General features: G+C 40.0%; 4 protein-coding genes across 6 annotated transcripts; 1 reads left to right on the forward strand and 3 right to left on the reverse strand.

Annotated features, from left to right (window-relative positions):
- On the reverse strand, positions 1 to 2,147 carry med19a (mediator complex subunit 19a). Its single transcript, XM_077532109.1, has 6 exons — positions 1,823 to 2,147; positions 1,364 to 1,486; positions 1,069 to 1,202; positions 873 to 969; positions 691 to 788; positions 1 to 540 (listed from the first exon to the last, which is right to left on the reverse strand). Exons 1-6 carry the CDS (start codon positions 2,040 to 2,042, stop codon positions 475 to 477), a joined length of 738 nt encoding a protein of 245 aa, XP_077388235.1. The 5' UTR covers positions 2,043 to 2,147; the 3' UTR covers positions 1 to 474.
- A 99-nt stretch (positions 2,148 to 2,246) lies between these two features.
- On the reverse strand, positions 2,247 to 5,782 carry pmf1 (polyamine modulated factor 1). Its single transcript, XM_077532110.1, has 5 exons — positions 5,472 to 5,782; positions 4,594 to 4,699; positions 3,653 to 3,753; positions 3,197 to 3,392; positions 2,247 to 2,401 (listed from the first exon to the last, which is right to left on the reverse strand). The coding sequence occupies exons 1-5, from the start codon at positions 5,678 to 5,680 to the stop codon at positions 2,333 to 2,335; spliced, it is 681 nt and encodes a 226-aa protein (XP_077388236.1). The 5' UTR covers positions 5,681 to 5,782; the 3' UTR covers positions 2,247 to 2,332.
- On the forward strand, positions 5,777 to 9,807 carry tmx2a (thioredoxin-related transmembrane protein 2a). Its single transcript, XM_077532107.1, has 8 exons — positions 5,777 to 6,037; positions 6,177 to 6,237; positions 6,634 to 6,747; positions 7,605 to 7,681; positions 7,774 to 7,880; positions 7,992 to 8,057; positions 8,189 to 8,318; positions 8,401 to 9,807. The coding sequence occupies exons 1-8, from the start codon at positions 5,849 to 5,851 to the stop codon at positions 8,566 to 8,568; spliced, it is 912 nt and encodes a 303-aa protein (XP_077388233.1). The 5' UTR covers positions 5,777 to 5,848; the 3' UTR covers positions 8,569 to 9,807.
- Positions 9,025 to 24,921, reverse strand: zdhhc5b (zDHHC palmitoyltransferase 5b). Of its 3 annotated transcripts, XM_077532101.1 has the most exons (13): positions 24,787 to 24,921; positions 21,528 to 22,795; positions 20,078 to 20,199; positions 18,697 to 18,854; positions 18,148 to 18,320; positions 17,925 to 18,027; positions 17,352 to 17,443; positions 17,094 to 17,226; positions 15,716 to 15,824; positions 15,530 to 15,636; positions 13,876 to 14,795; positions 13,766 to 13,789; positions 9,025 to 12,204 (listed from the first exon to the last, which is right to left on the reverse strand). In XM_077532101.1, exons 2-12 carry the CDS (start codon positions 21,674 to 21,676, stop codon positions 13,771 to 13,773), a joined length of 2,085 nt encoding a protein of 694 aa, XP_077388227.1. In that variant the 5' UTR covers positions 21,677 to 22,795; positions 24,787 to 24,921; the 3' UTR covers positions 9,025 to 12,204; positions 13,766 to 13,770. The 3 variants fall into 3 exon arrangements, with proteins under 3 accessions (XP_077388227.1, XP_077388225.1, XP_077388226.1); XM_077532099.1 differs by lacking the exon at positions 13,766 to 13,789; XM_077532100.1 differs by lacking the exons at positions 13,766 to 13,789; positions 24,787 to 24,921 and adding an exon at positions 24,631 to 24,780.
- Positions 24,922 to 25,246: the final 325 nt, after the last annotated feature.

Raw genomic sequence — 25,246 nt, forward strand, 5'->3', positions numbered from 1 at the left:
TTGGGTGTAAAAATGGTTTTATTTACAAGTGCCCCCAAAACACAGCAACGTGGCTCGGTGTCAATGCATGTACATTTAAGCCCAAAATCATTCATACGCTGACCAAATTCTGAGTTTTGTAAATTTGCATTCAGCTTGATTATGAATGCTTTTGAACTGGACTGCACACGCCTGGTCATACGGTTGATAAATCAAAGGTGTGAGGCATACTGTATGTTGAAGCAAGCATTAAAGATTGTAACAAAAGTTTGTGTTGGAAACATCATGACAACAAAGTCAAAGAGGGACAATAAGCTCACGGGTTGACGTCCGAAAGAGTCCATGTTATTGTGCCCACTGCTCCTGAAGGAATCACGCATACATTTGAGGTTTGCAGTCAATCTTTTCTTTCACAATAACATAATACAGTTGCAACACGCGCGCGCACTTACAAACAGGACACATTCACTCGCAGGCATACGCATGGGCTTGGGCCTATCTGAGGCTGTTGCTGTTGGGCTGTGAGCCGACCAGGCCAGTATGATCGGGGCTGTGGCGGTTCTAGAGGAAGGAATGGAGAACCGATTCTATTAACATCAACAATATCAGTGAAGACTATCTAAATCTAAAAACGAGATGATGACCAGTCAATTGGTCATCTTGTTAATCTATGTATGAAAAGTGTCTATTGTGCATGACTGTGTTCCATACCTTCTTCTTTTTCTTATCTTTTTTCTTCTTCTTGCGATCTGGATCATCGTCCCTCTTTTTCTTCTTTTTCTTGGGGTCGGTGTCTGACGGCGTTTCCGCTGCGTCGCAAAGGTTCCCCATGAGAAGGCGTCGTAAAAAACGCCGATGTGCGTGAGAGTGTGTCTGTTTGGTGGACGGCCTACCTTGTGGCAAGGGGTCTTGCGGTCGATGGTGTTTGTGCTTGTGCTTGCTCTTCTTCTTTGGCGGCTGTATGTGCATGAGTCGGTATTGTTCTGGGAGCTGGAAAAAGAGACAAAACACACATAGACATTCACTATGCCTGTTGTGACGACCCCAAACCCTACCTAATCAGTTAACAGTGTACAAGTAGGTCTTTACCGGCCCAGTGTGTAGTCTGAAGCCTGTTAGCAAAGCGCCGGTGAGCGGACTGAAGGAGTTTCCAGACACTGGTGGCTTATCGATGAGGGATCGCAATGAGCTCCCATCTTGGTTTCCAGGACAGTCGATCATACCTGCGACAAATAAGACAAATTAGCATTCCATATATGAGCCCAGTTGGCGATACATTGGTGTAAAATACACATTTTATCTAAATGAGGGAGGCCAATGAGCTTGACGCTGAATATTTGTAACTTCTGGATAATAGTTTATGCATCACACCTCCACAGCCCACCTGGTAACTCTGGTAGAAAGTTGCTGAGCTTCTCCTTCACCTTCTTCCCACAGAACTTGTTATATGCGTGTTCCAGGTTGTAGTGCGTGATGAGGTTGGTATTCCCAGTTAACTCGTTCCCAACTAAACACAATTGATCCACATTAAAACGCATGCATTACACTGCGTGTCAAATTCGTTCTGTACATTAGTATTATCGTCTGGCGATATAAACAATTATTTGTTAAAACAGAGAATACGAAGATGATACATTTAGTCTTAAAGATGTAGTGGCAAAAGTCGTGTCGAATATGGCACTTGCTGCCAAGAAACACTAATCTGATTACTTGACGTTAGCCTAGTTAGCATTATTTACACAAACTACTGTACTTTTGAAAACGCGTTTTTGTTTATTTTTCGTCGCCTCGCCAAACGCAGAGCACACTTAAATCAAACAAAGCTGGTACAATGATACAGTACCGGGTAGTTCTCGGAGTAAGTAGAAGGGTTCATTCATGGCTCCGGACTTCCGCAGAAGAGGCCCCTCATCCCCGAGCTGTGGTGGCATCTGACCCGCCACAGAAACTTGATTTTGCGGGAGAGGCGGCGGAGGTTTGCCAGGTCCGAATCCCAGTGAAGACGAACCGGGTGGTCCCTGAGTTTCATTTTGACCAAATAAAGTTGAGAACATTTCCGTCATACTTGTCACTGTTGTTGGAATTATCTAGATGTAAACGGGTCTACAGGTTTACAAAACTGTGATGTTTTCCATTGGAAATGTGATCTCTTTGTGACGTTGTAACGTAATGCCATGAGTAAATTGGCAGCATACCGTAATACCTGGTCAGTGTGCGCAAGCGGTTGGATATTTGTCGTTCAGTATTATTCATAAACCACAAGTACATGGTTTTCATTCCATCAGCTTTATTTAATTGAGCTGTAAACATCAAGAAAAAAAATACATAAAGTTAAATCAGTCAATCATTTTGATTATAATACGTCAAACACATCTGCAGGGCATAATGAAGATGAGAGACGTTCGATTTCGGTGGCTGATGCCTGTAAATACAGAAATATAGACATATAAAAATGCTAATATAAAATAGGATACATGTAAAAATAAATAAATACATAAATAAAAAAGTAAAAAAAACAACAACATTAAAAACGTGTGATAGCTCAATTTTTAATATGTATTTTATTTTATTTTTTTTACATAGGTCTACACATAAAAGCTGGAAAGGACTTGCTCATGTGCACCATCCACAAGTTGAGGAACCCACATAGGAAGGCATGGGCATGGAGCCCTGATTAAACTGGCCCTGGGGTTGCATTTTTTTTTTTTTTTTTTTTTTTTTTTTTTTTTTTAAACTTGACTATTGATTAGCCCCACCTTTAACAGTTCTGTTAACGGTCTTTGAAAATATATGCAATGATATTAAGATATGATATGTACCATTATATAAAAACATTCATTGTGCCACATAACCCTATAATTTATACTGTTATTTTGTTGTGTGGGTTCAGTACAGTATTGGAAAATGGTGGCGACTCCAAGGCTCCAACCCAGTGGGGCCCGCCCTAATAGTTGAGAAGGACTGAATTTATTAGAAATGTAACTTTTTTTAATCTTTAGTCCAAAAAAGGTTGGGAACTACTGCAATAAGGCGTGAGCCATGATTCGAACACACAAACTTAGACTTGTAAATGCCAACCAGTAACCACTTCTCCGCATGCTGCTCGAATCATGTAAAGTACAAAAACAATCAAAAACCATTTCCACGGTGTTATACTGTTTAAGACAAATTCAACATTCATTTGTTGAAATTGGATTTTGCCACTTTTCTTTCTCACCTCCCACTCGGCGGCAGCTGTTGAAATCAGATGTTCAGTCTGTGCAAACCTCTCCCTGCCAGCCTGAACTTTTAGTGCAAGGGCAGCATTCTCCGCTTGAACCTTTTTGAGCTCCTGTCGGAAATAAGCCTTCTGCTTCTGATAGAAACTTATTATAAAGCTGCTGAAGTCTTGTTCTGGAACACCAGAGGGGCGCCTAAAAAAACAGGTGGATAGACAGTGCAAGAGATGGGGAGAATGATATGGTTTTTTTTTTTAACATTGTTGGATAAATAGTCAAAAGTTTATGGTAACTGTACTACATTGTACCAAGCAATAAGGCAATGAAGTGGGCAACACGGAAATGTTGAAGACAATCCTATCTGCCTTAAAAGTGACTATAATGACTATTTGGAGAGAAAAAAAGAAAAAAAAAGGAGAAAACTGAAATTCAAGTTTCGATTTTTGTGTACCAACCATGCAGGGTCTGGATTTTTTTTTGCAGCATTTTCCAGTTTGTCCAGCTCATTCAGTTTGGACTCTATTTTCGCTTCTTCATTCAGTATGCTGATATCATTCTTTTCATGGAAAGAAACACTCGTTAGTGTGTGTACAAAGTACAAATACAGCACAATAAATAAAATGTAAAACACCATGTACACCACAAGGCATAGTGTCAACTGAGCTCGCCTACATTACCATGAGCCCTCAACAAATCACAATCACCATTTGCAAATTCACCTCTGCGATTTTTTTTCTGTACAACAGTGGTACTACATATATATATATATATATATATATATATATATATATTTTTTTTTTTTTTACACCAGGTGACACCCCCAAAAATACTTAGCTCTCAAAAAACATCATGACCAACATCAAAACACATCATAACATCATAGGCCCAAGAATGAAAAAACGTTTTTTTTTCTCCTAAAAAGTATTATTATAATAAGCCACTGTAATAACATTAACACTGCACTTAAATAACGAAGTGGAAAACTAAATATAAAAAATTGGTCAATTAAAATGTATCATGCATTAAAATTGTACTTGAATATATATTTTTTTTTAAACAATCAGTAAAAGAATAAAAATATATCTAAAACTTCAATACAACTGAACTGGACTTAAAGGAAAAAAAAATAAACAAGCTGGAAGTACAACAAAAAGCTTAAATCTGATACATTTCATTTTATTTCATGTTTGAAATGTTGCATATTTTATTTGTACTTTTTTTTTCTTTTTTTGCATACCCTCTAGAGGGGATCACTGCTGTAGTTGAATTTAATTTGTATTTATTTTAATTACACAACAATTAACGGCGGCATATTTTGGGGCGGGTCTTGGTACCTCGCCCCCATGAACAGTGAGGGTTTGTAAATGTAATCATAATGTACCTGACATGTACTTACCTTTATAGCGCTCTTTAACTCATTCACAAGCTGCTTATGAATGTTTTCCATCATCTGGTGGTTCATCTTGTAGAGCTGATGGAACATGCTGGAAAATCTGTCTGAACTGTTAGTTGTAGTAGTAGCAGCAGTAGTAGTAGTAGTAGTAGTAGTAGTAGAAGAAGTAGAAAAAAAAAGAGTTACAATATGTATTCCATGGCGTATCCTATTCAACACAAATGCTGATTGTTAAATGTCCAGTTTTCTAGTTGAAATTGGCTGTCACAGGTTTTGCACTGATCAGCAAAAAATAAAAAATAAATAGTGACATCATCGAGGGTCAAATGTGAAATATGATTGGTTAAAGAAACAGTCCCTATGAGTTTTAAGTTAAATTGGCCACTGATAATAATCAGCCAGCCCAGCACCACTGATTCCGGATACCATGTCCGAACAAAACTATTGCAATTTCATGGTTCATATGGACAATTCCAAACATTTCTGATATTTTGGCAATGCAAATGCTTCCTCACACAACAAAAACAAACGTTGTAGTACGTATATTGCATTGCTTTTGCTTGTGATTAGCATACTCATACTCAGCATAATCAAGCAGATTGTAGTCAAACATTTAATCACATTAATGAATCAAAAATATTAATCACAAACCAATTGATGATTATTTTTACTATTTTTTTTTAGACGTAAGGTAGATGATTTGCTTTATGTAATTTAGTTAGCAAATGTAGCTCAGTGCATCTGATTGATAGTAGAGGAGCCTTCTTCTCCACACGCCACATCATTGCATATTAACACAATATTTGTCATACGCAAATCCGAATCCAGAACACTGTATTAATTTAATCCGATATTATTCAAACGAAATAATAATAGCTCACCTAGCGTAGTCCGTAAACTTTTCAAGGCTTTTGTCAACGACTTTATTGTACAGCTTCAACCTGTTAACGTGATGTTTGGAATTTTCGGATTCTTTACAAGCTGCTTTTACACCCTGTGATGGAAGCTCCCCCGTACATTCATCAGTACGGTCTTCTGTTGCAGAGTTTTCATTTGACATATTTTCCGTTGCTGCTTCGTTGCCCTCCATTTTTCTTGTTTTTAATTTAAGTTCCGCGCCCAATCTACGGTACGCCACAATGCCCAAAACACACTCGACCGCTTTATTTTGCGCATGCGTAGGAAATGTGGAAGCAATGATGCGTCACTTCCGTCAGTTGACTTTCGACGATCAGCTGGATAGCTCCCTTTGGCCAAAATGGGTTTAATCACCGGAGTCTGCGCTTTCTTATACCACCTACCCCAGATTTACAAATGGCTGCTGAAACCGTACTACATCACCTCCTTCTTCATGACGATCGCCTTTTTGGTTGTCCGAAAGGCTCCCGGTTTGTGCGAGCACCTGGCGACGCAGCGTGAGGACGGCAACTCGTGCGACTTCGACTGGGTGAGCACCACTGGGCCGGGGTAGGCAGGGCCGGCGTAGGCAGGGCCGGCTCGTGTAACACAGCTAAATAAATATCGAGCCGTCTTGTTACCTTCCAAGAGCTTCGCATACATTCGGGGTTGTCCCTTTTCTTCTATAGAGAGAAGTGGAGATTCTCATGTTCCTCAGTGCCATAGTGATGATGAAAAATAGAAGAGCAAGTAAGTGTAATCTCCCTTTACAGAGACTCACTAGACGTACCAAATGTTTTGACTGGTATAACAACTCATCAAATTAAATATGTATATATATATATAATTTCTTCCAAACCCCATTAGCACCAGAATATACACGAATAGAACAATCGCATACTAAATTGCAGACTTTGTTCCAACAAGGCCAATCGTGTCCTTTTTTTGTAACTTTTTAACTAAATGTAATTTAATGTGTGACCATTTCACAGTTGTCACCCCCAAGTAATCCTTGCCACATGCACATGCAGGAAGTGCTCCATGCCAAACAAACCAACCCATTGTTGTGTAAACATTACCCTTCAAGGTCCTCTTCTGACCTTGTATCAACTGTTTGTTTTTTGTTTTTTTTTCCAACACCTGCAGTCACCTTGGAGCAGCACATTGGCAACTTGTTCCTGTTCAGCAAAGTGGCCAACGTCATCCTCTTTTTCCGGCTGGACATCCGCCTCGGCATTCTCTACCTCGCGCTGTGCGTCGGTCAGTGACTTTGTCACAAACATCTCTAATGTTGTACTTGAACATACATCTTCAATTATGAAGCATGTGTGGGGTATATGTGAGGTACGACAGTGTAGTAGGGCCATGTATAAATATATATACTGTATAATTTTAGAGGGGAGGTGGGGGAGGGGGGGATATTCCAAGAATAAACTGACAAATTTATGACTGTTTATTTGCAACATTACAAAAGTGGCAAATTTGCCACGAAAAAAAACACCCACACATTTACAAGAAAACACAGATTTGTGACATTATAAAGTGGAAAATTTGCTAGATAACTTTTTTTTTTTTTTTTTTTTTTTTTTTTTTTTTTTTTTTTTAGAAGAAATAATCTTGCAGATTTTTGATATTATTAAGTGGCAAATTTACAGGGGAGAAAAAAAATCACCGGTTTGCAAGAAATACATGTAGCATATTTGGTTGTTTGTGCCAATACTTTTCGGTCGGATTTTCAAATAAGGAGTTAGTAATTGCTTTAGCAGAGATTAACGATATCATATTAAGTATTCGCACTTTGAAGCGTTGGGTACAAGTAGGTAAATTGATGTGTTGAATCTGCTGTTGTCAGTCATTCATTTGCGTTTACCTCAAGTCTGCTAGCTTCTGATTGGTTAGTGTTAGTCAGCTGATAGGTGGTAAGGAAATGTCACTGTAGCTACCATGTGTAAAGAGTAAAGTTTAGAAATCTGTCCCCATCCTGCCTTTTCATTTTATAAAGATTGTTTGTTAACCGCCAACGAATCTTCACACCATACAGGACAAAAGCTAGCCAGGTCAGTCATTTTTTTTTCATTGGCAAAAAATGTCAATGTAACTCATATCTCGCCTCTCAGCATTTGTCATGACATGCAAGCCTCCTCTCTACATGGGCCCCGAGTACATCAAGTACTTCAGTGACAAGACCATTGATGTGAGTTGATTTGGACTGATCACATAAAGAGTTCTGAAATGTTATAACTCACTTCTGTTCGATCTGTTTTTTTTTTCTTCTTCTTCTTCCAGGAGGAGCTACAGAAAGACAGTCGTGTCACCTGGATTGTTGAATTCTACGCCAACTGGTCATCCGACTGCCAATCCTTCGCTCCGGTCTACGCTGACCTTTCGCTCAAGTAAGAGATGACTTTACACTCACTGCATCAGAATTAGAAAACAAACACCGAGATGATGCCCACCTGCTGCTTGAACGTACCAAGTGTATGGATTTGATCTGTAATCTGCAGGTACAACTGTGCTGGGTTGAGGTTTGGGAAGGTGGATATTGGACGTTATGGAGAGGTTTCACAAAGGTAGTTTTGACCAACATTTTTATTGTGTGATTATAATGGCTAGGTGTCCCAATAATGATGTTCATGCCCACTGTTGACAAATTTACCATCCCATTCATGGATTTCTCATAAACTAACTATCTCCTGTCCAGGTACAAAGTGAGCACTTCCCCGCTGTCCAAGCAGCTTCCTTCACTGGTGTTATTCCAAGGTGGCCAGGAAGTTATGAGGCGTCCAGCAGTGGACAGTAAAGGCAGAGCAATTTCATGGACTTTCAATGAGGTTTGTCTGCATTGAGATTCAGTCGTGAGTAAGGCAAGCTAACAATTCCCACTAATAGTTTTTTTTTTTTTTGCATTGTTAGGAGAACATCATCAGAGAGTTTGATCTCAATGAGCGCTTCCAGAAGTCCAAGAAGCTGAACAAGAGTCGCGGTTTGAAGGATGAGGAGCAGAAGAACTCCCGGCAAGAGGAGGCGGAGCCTGATGCGGACACTCAGGAGCAAAATCCAGAGAGCAAGAAAGACAAGTGAAGATTGGCAAGTGTGGTTGTATGTTTTGTTTTTTCTAATGACGACCTGCCTTCCAGTATTTTTTTTTTATTTTTTTAATATCCCTAATAATGTAGACTGCTATAGAAGTTTTCGAGTGTAAAAAGTGCACTGGTAGAAGTTGGTAGCCTAATGTGACCATGCAAAATATTAGGCAATGATCAAGGGAAGTTTTATCAACTTATTTAAATAACTTTTGTTTTGAATGTAATGTTTGTTGGCTGCGCAACATCTCACTACTGTGTATAGTTGTGAAACTTGTTTACTAATGTCCCATCATTCAAAAACATAAAAAAAAAAAAAAAAAAGCATAGTTCATCACAACTTTGTGTTTCATCAATTTGACCTTTTTATTCTAAGACATCTTCAAAAAATCTTGATAAGGCCATTTTGGAAAATTCTTAAATGTGTTACAGATATTTGTGAAACTCGTTCCAATCCCACATGAGCAATATTTATTCTCACAATTAAGTATTGTCAACATACTCACACAGGTTTCAATTATTCAGCGGGTGTCATCTTCAGCCAGAGCAGGAGGAAAGTAACACAGGTTTCATAATCTCTTTTTCAGCTATTTGTGCCATAAATGTCGACTCAATTGGAAAGGGGTACAAAAACAAAAAAAAGCAGGAAACAATCAGCATAAATGAGAATCACATGCATGATGATGACAAAGCCTGGCAGAATTGAAAATGTCAAACAGTCCCTTTTGGGTCCAAAAAAAAAAAAAAAACACTTGCTGAATTCAATCGATACAATGATTAAAAAAATAAAAATAATAATTGTAACGCCCAATTGGTACAAAGATGAACTCATGATCCACCTTTTTTTTTTTTTTTTGGTAAATCAATTATTTGGTATCCCCTTCAGTTATTTAAAAAATACAACTAAACATCACACAAGAGAATTGATGCACTTGCCAATGTTTTTTAAACCAATTCAATAACTGGTTCGGTCACTGTTTTCCAAAGTAAAAGCAAGTGTTTGCAAATGTCTAATTTCACACGCACATACACAAAAAAAAAACAGTCTGCTTTCATGAAGAACTACAGAACTAAGAATTCTTGATTTGGACAACTTACAAAAAAAAAAAAAAAGGGTCCAATTGATTACTCAACGATTTGCATCTATTAATGAATAATTTTGACACCTTTCATCTGTGGGTTTTCAAAAGTCACTTGTACCTAGCAGACAACGTTGTGTTCGGGGTCTTAAAAAAAAAAAAAAAAAAAAAAAAAAAAAAAATCATAAAAAGAGCAAAAACGTGCTTTGCTTCACTGTAAATGGTTTGAAAAAATAAATCAAAACTTGCATTGCAATCTCTACTGTATATTCTAGTGATGCACCAAAATGGAAATTCTTAGTGGGCACCGAATATGAGAACACCATGGCCAAAATCTGAAACACAAATCTGAAACATCATCTGCTGGATCATATTTTTCACTTTGTCTAATGCAAACTCCTTGGTTATTTCAGTTCGTGATGTGTGATAACCTTAAATGTCACCGACTGAAGGTATCGTCACCTCTGGGTAACTGTCATTTGACTGCACCAAGTTGAGTAAGAACATTACAACTGTAAGTTTGTTAAAAATAAGCAGCTCGATGAAGCTAGCTTTAAAGTTCTAAGTTTATGCTGTATTGTAAGCACAAGAACTTTACAAATTCTGAGCCAGCAAGGCAGTCCTTGGTGGCCGAGCAGTCAATCTATAGCAATTAACTTCCAGAACAATTTTGAATTTGTTTGGCTTGAATGACTAGCTACGACCTTGAGCTGAGCCAGCCAAAGTATGATTATCAGCTAGCAGCTGCGGGAACTAATGTGACTTGCATGACACATTGACATTTTATATCTACTTTTTGCTTTTTTTATTCCGTGGCTGAAACTTGTGCAAACTACAACTAAAACTTCTGTGCTGTTGAACCTAACTGAACGAATGGTGTAGTCAGTGGTTAGCGCCCTCACCATTTAAGCAGAAGGTTCCGGGTTCGCGTCCCACTCAGGGTTTCTTTCTTTCTCTCCTCCCCTCCTCTTTCAATACGATTTCTTGCGGCAAGGAGCCATTTTGTTTCAAATGTTTATTGAAGAATTGAACATCCATCCAATTTTCACATTTAAAGAAGACACCATTCAGAGGAGTGCTCGAAGGCGAGGCTCCAGAGTTTTGTGGGCGGTGTGCAGCCAGCTCAGACGAGAGGGGCGGGGCAACTACACAGGTTGAGAGGCGGGTTTTTACTGAACGGGTCGTTTTACGTCCACGTTATAAAAATAGCCTGCAATATACCTAATATTTTATTTTAAAAAAATCAAAAAAAATCATCACCATGGTGTCAAAGGTAAGATTTAATCATTATATGCCTATAGTTAACTGTGGAAGGGCTTAAAATACCGTGATATAATACCTTTAAAGTTTTTTTTTTCTTTTCCTTCTTCCCATGTAGGCCCTACAACATGCTATTTTGACCATGTTGTTTCTGTACTAAAATTCTTTTGGAGTATTTTTGGGCCATTTTCAATGCATCCCGAGTACATTCCATTCTTGAAAACATATCCAAGCCTTGAAACCAACTGAAAAGAGACTGTTTTGACATGTTTTGCTCTGAACTACAAGTTTTCTTTTTCTGTCTGATGAAATAAATAAGCCCATCCCTCGCTGCCCCTAACTGGCTGGTCACCCATGAAAAGGATCAAAACAGTTCTGCTAGCGTTGGAAACGAGACAGACGATGATCTTAAAGCTACAAAACTGATTTTGCATAACGCCTCAAGCACAAAAACATTACACAGGTACATTCAACGAAGATGCGTTCCACTCCACATTTTTCTGTGGCTTTTGAAAATAAAGCTCAATTGTTTGCCACTTCCGAGGTCGACTCTTTGGATCACGACAATTTCGGCAAGAGCTCACGAGTGGCTGATGCAGCCGTCAATTATAAACAGGCAACACATTTGTAATTAAAAATAAACAATTATACACATTGTACATTTGCCACCCTCATCAATAAGTCATCTTCACCACCTGACAATAGGACCCATTAATAATAATCTGTAAGATCTTACACATTTATATAAAAGCATATTTAAAAACGAGGACTTATAAAACTAAAATGATACTGTGTTTTATAGGTTGGACGCTCTCAAAATGCTTTTCACTCGACACGATGTGTGGTCCATAAACAAGAAAGTCCTCATTGGTCAACACTCAGAAATCCTCCTTAAAATTCAATAGACCAACCTCAAGTCTCAAAAATACTGTCCTAATTTAACCACGTCAAACCGTATCCGTGCAGGTTCTGTCCTCGATTAAACAGCCTCCAAACGGTCCGTGCCTGTGAAAAGAGAGCCATGTGCAGTCGGATCGAAAAGGCCAGCCGGTGGCGAGCAGGCAGGCGCGCACGCGGCGGCACTTTTGGCTCTGCAGTCGTGAATAAAATCCAGCTCAGAGAAGAGACAAGTGGAAGTTGTCCAGTGACTTTTCTTTCCTCCTCCTCAGTGGAATAGACCGCCTGTCACTCAAACCGATATCTCGTAAGTGGTCCCTCCGACACCCGTCACCTTCTTCACTCCGCCCCCTGGTTTAGATGTCATGTGATTGGCCAAGATTGTGCGAGAGGACGACCTGATTGGAGAGTCATCGAGAGGAGAGGAGAGGAGGACAAGGTGAGAGGTGCTATTTTGAATAACAATAATAATAATAATAATAAAACATCAAGAAGAAAATAACACTAAGGCTGCGTTCGGAATCATTTACTCATTCCCTACTCACTATATAAGGATCTTTATGCATAGACGACTATGGTTCACCCAAAAGAAAAATTATTTTAGAATACTACTCAGGTGCACAGTAATCACGTCATTGTGGCATAATTACAACTTTCTAGAAATAATTTTGAACAAATAATTACAATAACATTCTATTCTGTATTTTTGAAAATAAAAGCAAATAAAAGCACTATTAATGTGCATTCTTTCGTGGCTGCCCTCAATCGTCACCATCTGACATCAGCTAAATGCATCATGGGATACAGTGTAGGTATACATATTGTTTTTCTAGTGTACATTAGTTTAAGTACTTTTCCAGATACCTTAGCTGCATATCAATACTTACCACAGGTTTGAACAGCACTACAAAATGGCAGACTACATTTGTACAGCACCATATAAGCTGTAATTTTCAAAATGTGATACACAATAACAACATTACAGTAAATATTCTAGCTATGTATTGTTACTCAGGATGGGCAAGTACCAATCTCACGAGGCAGCCAAAATTATAATTAAAATATAAAATTGCGAATGCATGCACACATTGAGTTCCTACGCAAATTGACTCTGTTCACAAGCATATTACGTTCCCCTTCATCTGACCATTAGCGTAGATTTTAAACATAGAAGGGCCAAAACATGCCTTGAGGTTTTCGCATTCCTGAAGTTGACGCCCACTTCCTGTTAGGATTTGATAACTTCCTGTTAGCGCTAGGCTAGCAATGTTTTAAAAGCAAGGCATGTTTTATATTTAAATATACAGTGGATGTAATTCTTAATGTTGTGTACTTAGTTTTACAGTTAACTCCAACTGCGGTGTCATTAAACAGCTTAAAAGGACATTTAATGGAATAATCAGAATAACATACGCTACACACATGCTAGTTGCTAATGCTACGCAAGCAAAATGCAAAGTGCATTCAGGGTACTTTCACTGCGTTGGAAACTTCAGTATTCTTTGATAACATTTTAAGGGGAATATAATCGGCCATTTGGCCCAATTGGCCAATTGTTTTGGCCGATGTTTGAAGGGCAATAATCGGCCGATTAATCAGTCGGGCCCTAATAAATACTCACGGCTAATAAAGCACATTTGTTTTTATAGGTAAATTTTACTTTTCCATCTTTGAATCAGGTGTAACATAAAGACCTGTGATTTAACTAAGTATTTTTTTTTTTTAGGTTGAACTTGGTGTTAAAAAAAAAAAAAAAGTTTGACAACCACATATAGTGGATAGGGAGTGATTCCAAACACAGCTTACTATCACGTTTCTCTCCTATTAAACTTCAAAGACCTACAGGCTTTAAATGGGGCCACAAAAGAAAAAGGCTACTGGGTGAAAACGACCGCATGCCGGCATGCTCCTTACACTAATTGTCTGTCTGGAAACTAGAGGAGGAAAAGGAAGACTCACACAGATCAGGGAGGAAGAGGATGGCTGACACAAAGTAGGGAGGAAGAAGAGGAAGATTAGGAAGAAAGGGAGCAGGCCAAGCGCGGTGACGACGACGCGGCGTTACTCACTGTGGAGCCTGATGCCCTCCTCCAACTCCCCCCCCTCCCGGCGCCACCGCGGCCCGAAGCTTGTGCTGGGGCCCCGCCTCCCCAGTGTACGACTGGGACTTGCCCAGGGAGAGGCCGCGAGGCGGCGGCGAGACGGGCGGCTCCGGCGAGCGAGCCCCCGGGGAGGACGACGACGACACAGAGTTGCGGGGAACTCTGGAGGAGGAGCTGGAGGAGGCGTCGTGGTTATGCTGTAGCAGGTGCAGCGTCTCGGGGAGAGGGGGCGGGCTGACTGCGCGCAGGTAGGCCCTGTGGGGGGAGGAGAAGGAGGCGGAGCCCTGAAGCAGATGGCCCTCCCTCTGCTGGCTGAGCTGCGCCGAGAGGAAGGGCGACGTGTAGCCCTGCAGCGGCGAACCGGGCGCCGCCGCGTCGGGCTGGCCTCGGATCCCGGCGAGAAACGGCGCGCGGGGCTTCTGCGGCGACAGCTCGTGGGCGGCGGACTCGAACTCGGGGCTATCGGACGGCGTCAGCAGGCTGTCGTAGGACAGGCTGCCGTTGCGAGGGGTCTGATTGGCCAGACTTTTGTAGCTGGTGTCCGTCGTACCTTCTGACGGGAGGGCGGCCAGGGGGTTGTGGGCCACGTGCGCCGAGCGCAGGCTGGAGGAGTGGGAGCCGCCAGTGGACAGAACCAGCGAGGATGGGTACGACGTGTGGGAGCGCCCGGTCAGGGAGTAACCCGACACGCCCGTTGACGCTCCGCCCACAGTCCGGCCTAAGCCTCCGGGGCCCTCGCCCCTCTCCCCTCCCCCTCGGAACGGCCCCGCGCCACCCACCACCACCGTGGCCCCATCCAGGCTGCTCGGTTCCGAACGGTAACTGGGATGGCGGCTGGAGCGAAGGATAGAGGGAGACGGAGAGTCGAGACTCTCCCCGCGGATCACCTGAGGAGAGCAGAGAGGAGGAGAGACAGATATACAGACAGCAGGGGGGGAGGTGTACACAGGAGAGAGGGGGAGGGGGGGGTGTGATGAGGATGACGAGTGAGGAGAGGATGAAGAAAGACCGAGAAGTCCCCATGTTACCACAGGAAAATTTGCAGAGGCAGTACAGAAACAGTTCGTCCGGCAGATTCCAACAGGAATAAAAGAGTGATGGTGGACGAAGGGGAGGGGGGGGATGCTTTGATCTGTGCTCTACTCCATCATCACACTACTGGAAACATTGACTGGTTTGAACAGGCACTGACGCTACATGTCAAAGACAGAAATGGAAATACACAGTACGCCGACTTCACATTCCAGTCAATGCATTTTCAAGGGGGGGGGGGGGGGGGGGGGGCAAGATCCACTCCAACACAGACTGGCAAAGGGAAACACACATGACACTTGCTGAGGACTTACTGATCAACCGATGGCCACTGAATGATCAATTTCAAGTAAAAAAACAAAAAAAAAAAAAAAAAAAAAGAGGGGCTTGGTGTTAACCACAAAGGATATCAAGAGAAGCGGGAGTAAAAGTTTCCAAAGCATTTGGGAATACATCTTAAGTAGAAGGTTAATGCAGGGGAGCTCGGTTTCAAGTTGATTTAACTTCTTAAGTTAAATCACAAGCTCAGTTTGGTGTTTAAAACGTTACACTACCCTTACAATACAGTATCAGCATGTATTAAGAGTACCTTGCCGGCGTGTGTGTGGGCACTGTGGTTCCTTCCTGGGCTGTTGTATGCAGGTCGATACTTGTACATGGACTGTGTGGGCACACCTTCTGTCAACAATCTGCTTTCTGCGATTCAGAAAAGTGGTGAGCATGTAATTAGGAATGAAAACAATCTCAACTTTGATACGACGTGCGTGCGTCATACCTTCAGCGTCACCACAAGGCAGCCCGGGGTAACGAAGCTCAGGCTTCGGAGGAGGTGGAGGTTCTGTGTCTGCCGATTGGCTCTCCATTTGATCCAAACTACTCTTTGACTGAAATGACAAGCACAAGGACATATCACCATGTTATTAAATTTTATTCTTTCCCGAGTTCATGAAACAGTTGAACCCCTATTCTTGTGTGCTGAAAATAGAACAATGCTTATCGTCATTATTATTTTATTATTCATTTATTGAGGTTTTTTTTTTTTTTTTCTCTCCATAGCTCCGGTTTTGCCATATCTGCTCCATAGTGACAATAAAGGTTTTCTATTGTATTAATGTTTAATCGTTATGGACAGCATTTTGTCACAGCTGTGTAGGGCTGTGCAGTTAATCGGAATTCAATTATAATTATTACACTCCACAATTACAAAATCAGCATAATCGTAAAAAAAAAAAAAAAAAAAACTAATTTTTTTTAGTTGTTTAAATTTATATACATTAGCACCTTTTATTTAAACTTTAAAATAACTAATTTAATTCCAGAAGGAACTTGCATAATTCTAGTGTTTCAAAGAATATTTTATTTGTCTTAATGGTTTGCATTTGTTTTTTACATTTAAAATTTTTCTTGTACCAAAAAAATAATCATTTGAATATTTGTGATTTCAATTATTACCAAAGTAATCGTGATTATTATTTTTCCATAATCGAGCAGCCCTACAGCTGTGGTTGTTTCTTTAAGGTGCTCTAAAAATTAAAGTCGAGTATCTCAAAGATTAAGCCAGTGAAACTACTAATTATTTAAAAAAATAAAATTAAATAAAATAAATGAATGAATGAATGAATGAATAAATAAATAAATAAGCATAACATCAGATATGGATTCTTTGAATATTTCACCGTCACTTGGATGACTTTGGCAATTCTAAAACTAACACAGTAACTTTAATCTAGCACACAGCAAATGAACTTTGATAAGTCTGACTTCGTAATTGTTCCTACGATTCCTTTAACTGACAAATTGTTAACATACCAACTTATGCTGAACGTGGCAGTGGGCATGCGTAGAGTCAATTCTCTTTGCTTTATGTTTCGTTTGACAGTAAACCTCTAATGTGAATGGCAATAAACGGCTTGAAGCAGCCAATTGGTTACTTTTTTTGAAGAATGTAAGAATTGCTTCTTTTTTAAGTTTGCTATCATCTTAGCACTCATATTTTTTGCTCACTAGCCCAAAAAACAAATAAATAAAAAAGAAGAAATAATTCAGCCAAGCAACAGCTTGCATCTTGAAAAATTCTCAAGTCGGGGCAAGGTAGTGTTACTACTGTACATTTCTTATATAAAGAATCGTCTGTGGGTGTTCACAGTACTTACTCTTGTGCTGTGTCGATCATTCTGGATACCATTGTCCAGGACCTTGGCTTCTAGCTGTGCCTCCGTGAGTGATGGCCTGAGGAAGGGGGGCTGTATTTCGACTGTCTGAGGCTTCCTGGAACGACCCGTATATCTGAACAAAAGACAAGCCGATGCAAGATTTAGACTCGATAGAAAAATGAGAGAGAAAGAGGGAGGGGCAGTCGAAAAAAGAAATCAGTCAAAGAGGCTTTTATTGAATGATGAGCAAAGACTGACCTGGGTGCCAGTGAGCTGCAAAGTACATGTGAAATATTCCTCACGCAGCCGTTGGTGAAGGGGTTAACACCTCCTCGAAACTTTCCTGTCACCTAAAGAGTGCGGAAGACAGGAGGAGGAAAAATACATCATTATGTACGTGATTTATCTGCTCTCGTGATGGACAAATGAAGCTTCATGAAGCACTTGTGATATTTATGAACTCCTCTAGATGGCACTCTTGGCTTTTAAAGAGGCAGCGGAAATTGAATTAATTTTCTTTGCACTCGCCTTTATCTTCAAACCAAGAGCACTAGTTCGAAGAGTACAAAAATAATCTGAAGTGCTTCATGAAGCATCATTTTCCTATCACTAGAAATCTACGGTATTAAAAAATTTAAAAAATAAATAAATAAATAAATAAATAAATAAAATTAAAAAAAATAATAAAAAAAGATAAATAAATAAATAAATAAATACATAAAATAAAATAAAAATAATAAAAAAGATAAATAAATAAATAAAAATAATTTAAAAAAATAAAATAAAATAAAAAAAAAAGAGAGAAATGGTCTTGTCTCAACTTGCACATACCTGCTCATTTGTGGTGCGACCTCTAGCCACGAGCACAATATGGAACCCAGTTAGGCCAGCAACTGGGACAAAAAACAGACCAGCAACACACATCACAGCCATACTGGTGGGACAGAAGCTAAGGAAACATACCAAAGGCAAATTGGAGGGGGAAAAAAAAAATTAAAAAAAAATCAGGAAAGACTGCCATAATTTGCATCTTGGGCACAGCGTTAAAGGATACGTCACTGCAGCATGTGGCGTGTCGAGTTCTTGGCGGTGGTGCAGCACATAAACGAGGCCAAAGCCAAAAACGTCCACGATGTGGGTGGTGAGTGACAACAGGAAGAGGAAGAAGTAGCGATAGTTCCTTCGACCGATGCAGTTGTTTACCCATGGACAGTGGTGGTCAAAATCCTGACAGAGCACAGAGGAGAATTTATTCGGAACCAGGTATCAAGAACACAGGCCTTCCACAAATCAAACTTATAGATTGAATTTTAGTAATGAACTATTGATATTCAATCAGAGGCTTTGTCCTGGATTACTTGGGTTGTTCCCACCATCTGATGAAAAGTTAATGTCAATATCATCTTTGGAAATATATTTACTGAGAGAAAAGATGACATATGAAATACTTTGAGCTTTTTTTTTTTTTTTTTAAATACATTATACAGGTTTTTATATACATTATACAGGTTTGAATTACAGAATACCGCAAAACTTTTAACCTAATTAGGTGTGGAATTTAGTACAATCAAGTCAGACAAATGTGAGTGTTGTACACGCATACCTCCACACAGTTGTCGCAGACCGAGCAATGTGAGCAGCGCGGGGGTCGGTAGAAGCGACAGGTGGAGCACCACTTCATGCGCACCTGGATGCCTTTGATCTCCACCGTCTTGTAGAGCGGAGCGCGGAAATCATCTTCTTTGTCCTCATCCTCTTCCGCTATTCGGGGGAGTAGATACATCAGAATTATTGGGCCACATGACTGAAACTTTTAAGATACATGAAGACCGCATTCCAATTACGACCCTACCAAATTGAAATGGACAGAAGAATACTATGACATTTTCCATTACAAAATTTGGTTCACTTGGGTTTTACATGCAAAAATGTGGATAAAATCGCAACCAAATTGGCAAACGTGTGAGATTATTGTGTGAAAACAGAGGAAATCTGCATAAGGCATACAGTAATTAATTTTTCACATCACGTACACAGCTGAGCCAGAAACTACACAATAGCTCAATTATATCCTAGTTGAGCTAAAGCATTTATCATATAATATGACCGTGTTGTTTGTAGACAGTAAAGCACATTTCATTGGTTACAATTTTGCTTGTATCCACCAAAGACCCTCGTGAATGTGGAAGTCAAATCATTGAGCCATTTTCAGCAGTGGAAAGTTAATATTTTGCCCAGAATTAATGTGATAATAACTTTAAAACATTTTTTCCCCACTTGCTGTCAACTGATGACATCACCTGTGCTGAGGAAGTACGTAACGACCAATCTTGGCTCACCTGTTTTCGAGGTTTGGTCAGGAAACTGAGCCATGATTGGTCATTACCTACTTCCTCAGCACAGGTGATGTCATCTTCAGTCGACAGCAAGTAGAAAAAAAAAGTTGAAAAAATAATGAAGTTATCACAATTATAGACAAAATATTAACTTTTTACTGCTGAAACTGGCTCAATGAGTCCACTATCTCTTTAAACATTTCTTAACAATAATATGTTATGTGACCTCACTAGTCTAAACATTTTGATTAATATTAAAAAAATAAATAAATAATATGAGTTATGAAGCAAAATCCAGCCGTCTTCATCCATCTCAGAGTGCGGCCATTTTGCCACTTGCTGTCGACTGAAGATGACATCACAGTTACTCAGGGCTCAGGCAACAACCAATCAGAGCTCGCCTGTCTTTTTTTTTTTTTAAGCTGCGCTGTGATTGCTCATTATCTGAGCAACATTGATGTCATCTCAGTAGCAAATGGCCGCCCCCTGAGATGGATAAAAACGGCTGGATTTTGCTGCTTAAGTCAGAATACCGTATTTAGACTAGTGGGGCTGCATAGAACATATTGTATTATTTTTTTTTAAATGGGGTTGACTTCCCCTTGAACTTATTCTGTACAGCTAAAAAAATTTCAAACTTGCATTTACCTCGAGGGAAGACGCCCGGATCCATGAACGTAGCCATACAGAAGTTGGCCAGCGTGAAGAGGAATATCACGGCAATATAAATGGGAATGACGGGGGAGAAATACTCGTACAACCACGGACAACTATGAGGTATGGGAAAAGAGCGAGAAAATACATTGTCACTTTAATGAAACAGCAATTCCTTGAAATGATGGGTAATTCCTTCATCACTGCGCAGGCCCATAAGGATTTGGAAGGTATTGTACAAATCAATTGTCAGCAGAGACATCTACCCAGAGGAAACCCACATAACATGCAAGCTCTACACAAGAGGGCCTAAGTCGAGATTCAAACCCACCCAGCATAGTTTATTATGTAAATGGTTCTTCTACATAATGTTAAATTTCGTCAACGAAAACTAAACAAAAATAAATTCGTCAATACACATTTTTCAGCGGACTAAAACTAGACTCAAACCCTCATTAATAAACAGTAACTCGGATTAAATCAGTATGCATTTTCGTCGACTCGTGAAGACGAGACGAAAATAATAAATATTTAAACTGACGTAAATAAAAGTTTGCTTGCTTAATAAAAGACTGGACTAAAATCTATGGACATTTTGGTTAATGAACAAAAACGAGAAATATATGATTTAGCAAGTCCAACATGCACAAACATGGGACAGACGTATTCACGGTGAAAGGTTAAAAAAATAAAAAGTAAATTATAGTTGTAATTTACCATTAATGCAACGGCTATAACGTTCCAACAATAATGTTAATTCAACTGCTAACTAATGCTGGCTAACTTACTAGCTTATAGAATGGAACCATAGTAGCCACTGTAATTGCGTGTGAAGCTGTTTTTCATCAAATAGATGAGAGAAAATTTTATGTGAAATGGTTTTAGATCCGAAAACGTTCAACATAATCTGCTGACAAAAAAATAATATATATATATATATATATATATATGGGGTAAAATGGTTGTCTTGACTAAAACTAGACTAAAATGCTGACAGTCTTTGTTTACTAAAACTAGACAAATAAAATTAGGTTTTCTTAGACTAAAGTAAAGACTAAAATGCTAGATTTATAGTTGACTAAAAATGGACTAAACAAAAACGGGATGAGGTTGACTAACTGTGATAAAAACTAACAAACGTGACTGAAATTGGACTAAAACTGAGACTAAATTTAAAAATGGCGGACAAAATTAACACTACATCTAAATATGATTAGAATACACTTCCAAAACCTGTTTTTGCTTTCTTGCTGTACATAGCTTGCAGGGAAAAGGGATTTGAATCCATTATGAGTCGGCAGCATAAAAAGTTAAACAGTTCTAGCATTTTGTGGGCCCAAATATAAATAAGAACAACTGCATCACACACACGATTTCAGTTTTAAAGCATGCTCCTATGCAGTGAAGATATATTTTATATTACACAGTGCATCGTGAGACTCACGTGAAGCAGAAGAAGAGGGTGGTGGATCCGACCAGGAAGGTGGTGGCTGCAGACACCGGGACATATCGGCTGGGTCGAAAAGGGCGGGGAGGAGCAGAAACCTGGCCACCCGCTCCTCCCCCAACACCCCCAGTGCTGAAGCCCGGCATCAGAGATGGCGCAACGGGAGGAAGACCAAGACAGGAGGTAGCTATATCTACGTGTCCAGCTACTTTAAAGGCCGTTGGACCAGTTAATATGACAAATACGGCGTACAGTATGTTTGGGAGAGGCCATGGGTCGAGCCAAAGTAAAGCAGCATATGAACTGACTCAAATATATACTCTTTAAAATCATATAGCAATATACACTTGCATGTTTATAGTACGTAAATATAAAATTGTCTGTGCAGAATTATAATTTAAGCATTAAAAAAAGCAGGATCAATGTGATACAAAAATATGTATAGGAAATTCAAATTTTTTTGTATGGCTTCAATGGTGCAAGAAGGTAATTAAGTCTCAACAACCCCTGCTCATGCATACAAAAGCGCACTTTTAAGACGCCTTTAAACAAATTGCAATTGTGCTTAGTTCTGATTATCTGGCTTGGAAAGAACATAAAAAGCAAATCTCAAAGTAAGGGCGCATAAAATAAAAGATTTAGCGGATGAAGGGCCAGCAGGCGGGGAGCAGATGCACATAGAGGAAAACAGGCAAAAGGATTGAGTACTGTAGCTGCTGATGACTTGCGCGATTGTCCCGAGGGGGCTTATTTAGGCACTGGGTGGGTGCAAGAAGCTGAGGATGGCTGATGGCTGCAAGCGGGACGGTTCCACACTGTTCAATTGTCACCAGCGATACTCAAATGCGGTAAAGTCCAAACTGAACTCCAAAGGTGTCTTTGGAAAGTTTGTCAAATTGTACAGCTGCGTTAGAACCTTATAAATTTCTAGCCAAGTCCATGCCGGATCCTTTGATAGCACTACTGTCAGTTTGTATGTCAATGGGGCAACAGGAGGGGAAACAAAAGATAAAAGAAATCAACTCATTCCAAAAAGCAGTCCTGCGCACGTTACTGCGGTGTCACTGCACTTGTCCAGGCCTGGATGTAGAAAGCTCTCCCACCTCCACATTCTCTGCACATAGACCTCCTCTCCCATTGTGCAGCTTTGAAACACAGCCATCTGCAACATGGCCGTTACATAGTCTAAAGCATGTTAGTCCTTTTAGCTTGTCCCTGTGATGTTATTCCTCTGCACCTTGTGATGGCAGACCGAAGGAAGCCCCCTGTTTTAAAAAAAAAAAAGTCAATGTGTATATGGTTTTCTGTCTTGATGTGCTACCCTTATTTATCTTGCACAGTAACATGATGTTGGTCAAACAAAGGAGGCCTTTAAAAGGGATGCGTTTTTACTAGAGAGTAGTTAATCCTGACTGTAGTACAATTTATTGGAAAAATAGATCTCAAAAAGAACATTTCACAGTTCAAAGCGTAACTGTTGATGTTAGCAAATGTGATACTTCAGCTGACTGAACAGCTAAAGTCTTAAATTTTCTCAAAAGTCAACGGTGCGCCTAATAGTAAGGTGCGCCTTGTGTGTGGACCGAGGTCCAACCACTGACTGACTGTGTATGAGAAGGCACAGCGCTTATATGCATGAACGGCGGACCTGATTGAGGACAGCAAAATATTGTTTGACTACTACAACAATCTGCCTGGTTTGTATGCTATTCGGTAGTCACAAGAAAAAAAACGCAACAAAATACACCGTTTGTCTTCCCCGTGTAAGGTGCAGAAATATCAAGAATACACGGATGTTCGGAATTGTCAATAGTAATTATGTATTCCATTACATATTCCTTCACTTTGGGACACCTAACAAAAGCAGAGCTTTGAGAAGCACCTTACAGGAAGATTGACTAACTTTTCTGAAAGACGCATGAGTCACTACTGGTTTCATCATCACTAGCTGGCCACATTGAGGAACGATTAAAATGTTCAGTCAAGACAATGAAAAAAATCAGAAGCTCTTTTAATTTTATTTACCATAATTTGTTCTTCAGATGCATTGCATTGTAGGATCTCTTTGTATACGTTCCAAGTTAGATTTATAGCTGCGTTATGGTTTCCATCCACAATCCATGTTTTTACTTTTCTTGTAACATCATAAATATACAATACCACATCTTTACATCCATTTATCTCAACACACGGATAACAACTCGACTTCCCAAAGTTTTTTGCAGACATTCAGTATGAGCTATTTAGAAAATTCGGCTGCTCAACGAACAGCAAGGAAAGAGGAGCTGCCAACAAGCACTGTGCACAGTGCAGCGATGCCGTATGACAGTCACAATTGCTGCAAAAGCACACTAGGACGTTTTGGTGACAGTACGGGTATATCGTCATGTATTTAAAAATGCTACAGTAATTATTATTTATTACATTGTGTTTAAAACAATCTCATTTGCAATGTCGTCGTCTGTGTGGACATAGCAAGCGCCCCCCCCTTCTCAAGATGAAAAACTAGTTCGTGCGGTGTGAAAACCAGTGAAAACGGATCTGGAGAAACGAGCGTAATCTGATCGTTTGGACACGCCCCTCCTCCGAACAACCGAGTTGGGACAAACGCTAAACTGTCGTACCGACAGACACTGTGACACTGTCTGTTGTTAATCATCTCATCTGCCATACACACCAAATCCCCCCCCAACCCCTGCGCTATAATGGATGTTAATCCTAAAATCTCCGCGTCGCCCGTCATGTTACCGCAACAATTCACAGCTGAAGCTAACGGTCACGTCACCAGGCGTCCAGTCGAGCAAAATTCAATCGGTTTAATGCTTAACGACGCCCAAATAACCCGCTGGTGTTTTCAGTTTGACATTAATATACACAGTTGGATAGCTCACAGCGCCATATTTCAATGATCTTTCCTAATAGAGAGCTGGCGTTGAACAGGCCGGCAGGCTCGGCATCATCATTAAGCAACGCAATCAACCACATCAAATTAATGCAACATCCGACCACGTCACGTCTGATCCCAAATGACGAAAACAACGCGTTTTTTTTGGGGGGGGGGGTTTCACGCAGTGTCTGCTCAATGATTTGTTGCGCTTACCTTGCCTCGAAAGTTTTTGCGACAGCAAACGCTAATGGAGTTAGCTGACCAGCAATGAAACCTTCACACTCTCGACTACGCCTCTTTGGCTGCCACCGTTCATCAAATATTCAACAGCATCTGCGGCGATTATTTAACAAAGTAAGACATACATACCTAAACAGACAAACAGTAAATGATTTTGCTCGTGGATGACAGCAGTTTCGGCCCAACCTCTGTTAGCCGATAGCAGACCGCATAGCTCGCCTAGGCCGACAACGGAATCCCGGAAAAGGAGCATTGTATGGTCGTCCTCCCAGGTGGGGCGAGCAGCCAATCAGAAGCCAGGGGGTGTGGTCTTAGAAAACTGTTTAGAAACATATTTACAGTATGCACTTTTCCATTTTCCTCGAATACCTGTATACTAAATTGTAGTAATTCGGATCGTAAAAGATGGTAAATAAATTTAAAAGGGAAAATCTATTTGTATTTTGATTTGAATTACTTCTATAATAATCACAATACAAACATAAATTGACACAACATAGACAAGGTCAAGTTACAGTCAATACCCGAAAATGTGCACGAAGTTTGTACAGCTAATAATTAATAATAAATGGCAAAGGAGTGTTACTTC

This window comes from Festucalex cinctus, chromosome 9, assembly GCF_051991245.1.
Source record: "Festucalex cinctus isolate MCC-2025b chromosome 9, RoL_Fcin_1.0, whole genome shotgun sequence".
Lineage (NCBI taxonomy): Eukaryota > Metazoa > Chordata > Actinopteri > Syngnathiformes > Syngnathidae > Festucalex > Festucalex cinctus.

What these genes read in the sequence shown, in the direction of transcription:
- med19a (XM_077532109.1), bottom strand. Translation starts at nt 2,042, where the DNA reads ATGACGGAAATGTTCTCAACTTTATTTGGTCAAAATGAAACTCAGGGA. An exon ending in CTTACTCCGAGAACTACCCG is followed by an intron (nt 1,487 to 1,822) that starts GTACTGTATCAT and finishes AATTGTGTTTAG; the next exon opens with TTGGGAACGAGTTAACTGGG. An exon ending in GCAAGACCCCTTGCCACAAG is followed by an intron (nt 789 to 872) that starts GTAGGCCGTCCA and finishes TTTGCGACGCAG; the next exon opens with CGGAAACGCCGTCAGACACC.
- pmf1 (XM_077532110.1), bottom strand. Translation starts at nt 5,680, where the DNA reads ATGGAGGGCAACGAAGCAGCAACGGAAAATATGTCAAATGAAAACTCT. An exon ending in AAAAATCCAGACCCTGCATG is followed by an intron (nt 3,393 to 3,652) that starts GTTGGTACACAA and finishes CTGTTTTTTTAG; the next exon opens with GCGCCCCTCTGGTGTTCCAG. An exon ending in CAGCTGCCGCCGAGTGGGAG is followed by an intron (nt 2,402 to 3,196) that starts GTGAGAAAGAAA and finishes CTGTATTTACAG; the next exon opens with GCATCAGCCACCGAAATCGA.
- zdhhc5b (XM_077532099.1), bottom strand. Translation starts at nt 21,676, where the DNA reads ATGCCGGGCTTCAGCACTGGGGGTGTTGGGGGAGGAGCGGGTGGCCAG. An exon ending in TCCGGGCGTCTTCCCTCGAG is followed by an intron (nt 18,855 to 20,077) that starts GTAAATGCAAGT and finishes TCCCCCGAATAG; the next exon opens with CGGAAGAGGATGAGGACAAA. An exon ending in TCTGCGACAACTGTGTGGAG is followed by an intron (nt 18,321 to 18,696) that starts GTATGCGTGTAC and finishes GTGCTCTGTCAG; the next exon opens with GATTTTGACCACCACTGTCC.
- tmx2a (XM_077532107.1), top strand. Translation starts at nt 5,849, where the DNA reads ATGGGTTTAATCACCGGAGTCTGCGCTTTCTTATACCACCTACCCCAG. An exon ending in ACTCGTGCGACTTCGACTGG is followed by an intron (nt 6,038 to 6,176) that starts GTGAGCACCACT and finishes TTTCTTCTATAG; the next exon opens with AGAGAAGTGGAGATTCTCAT. An exon ending in TCAGTGACAAGACCATTGAT is followed by an intron (nt 7,682 to 7,773) that starts GTGAGTTGATTT and finishes TTCTTCTTCCAG; the next exon opens with GAGGAGCTACAGAAAGACAG.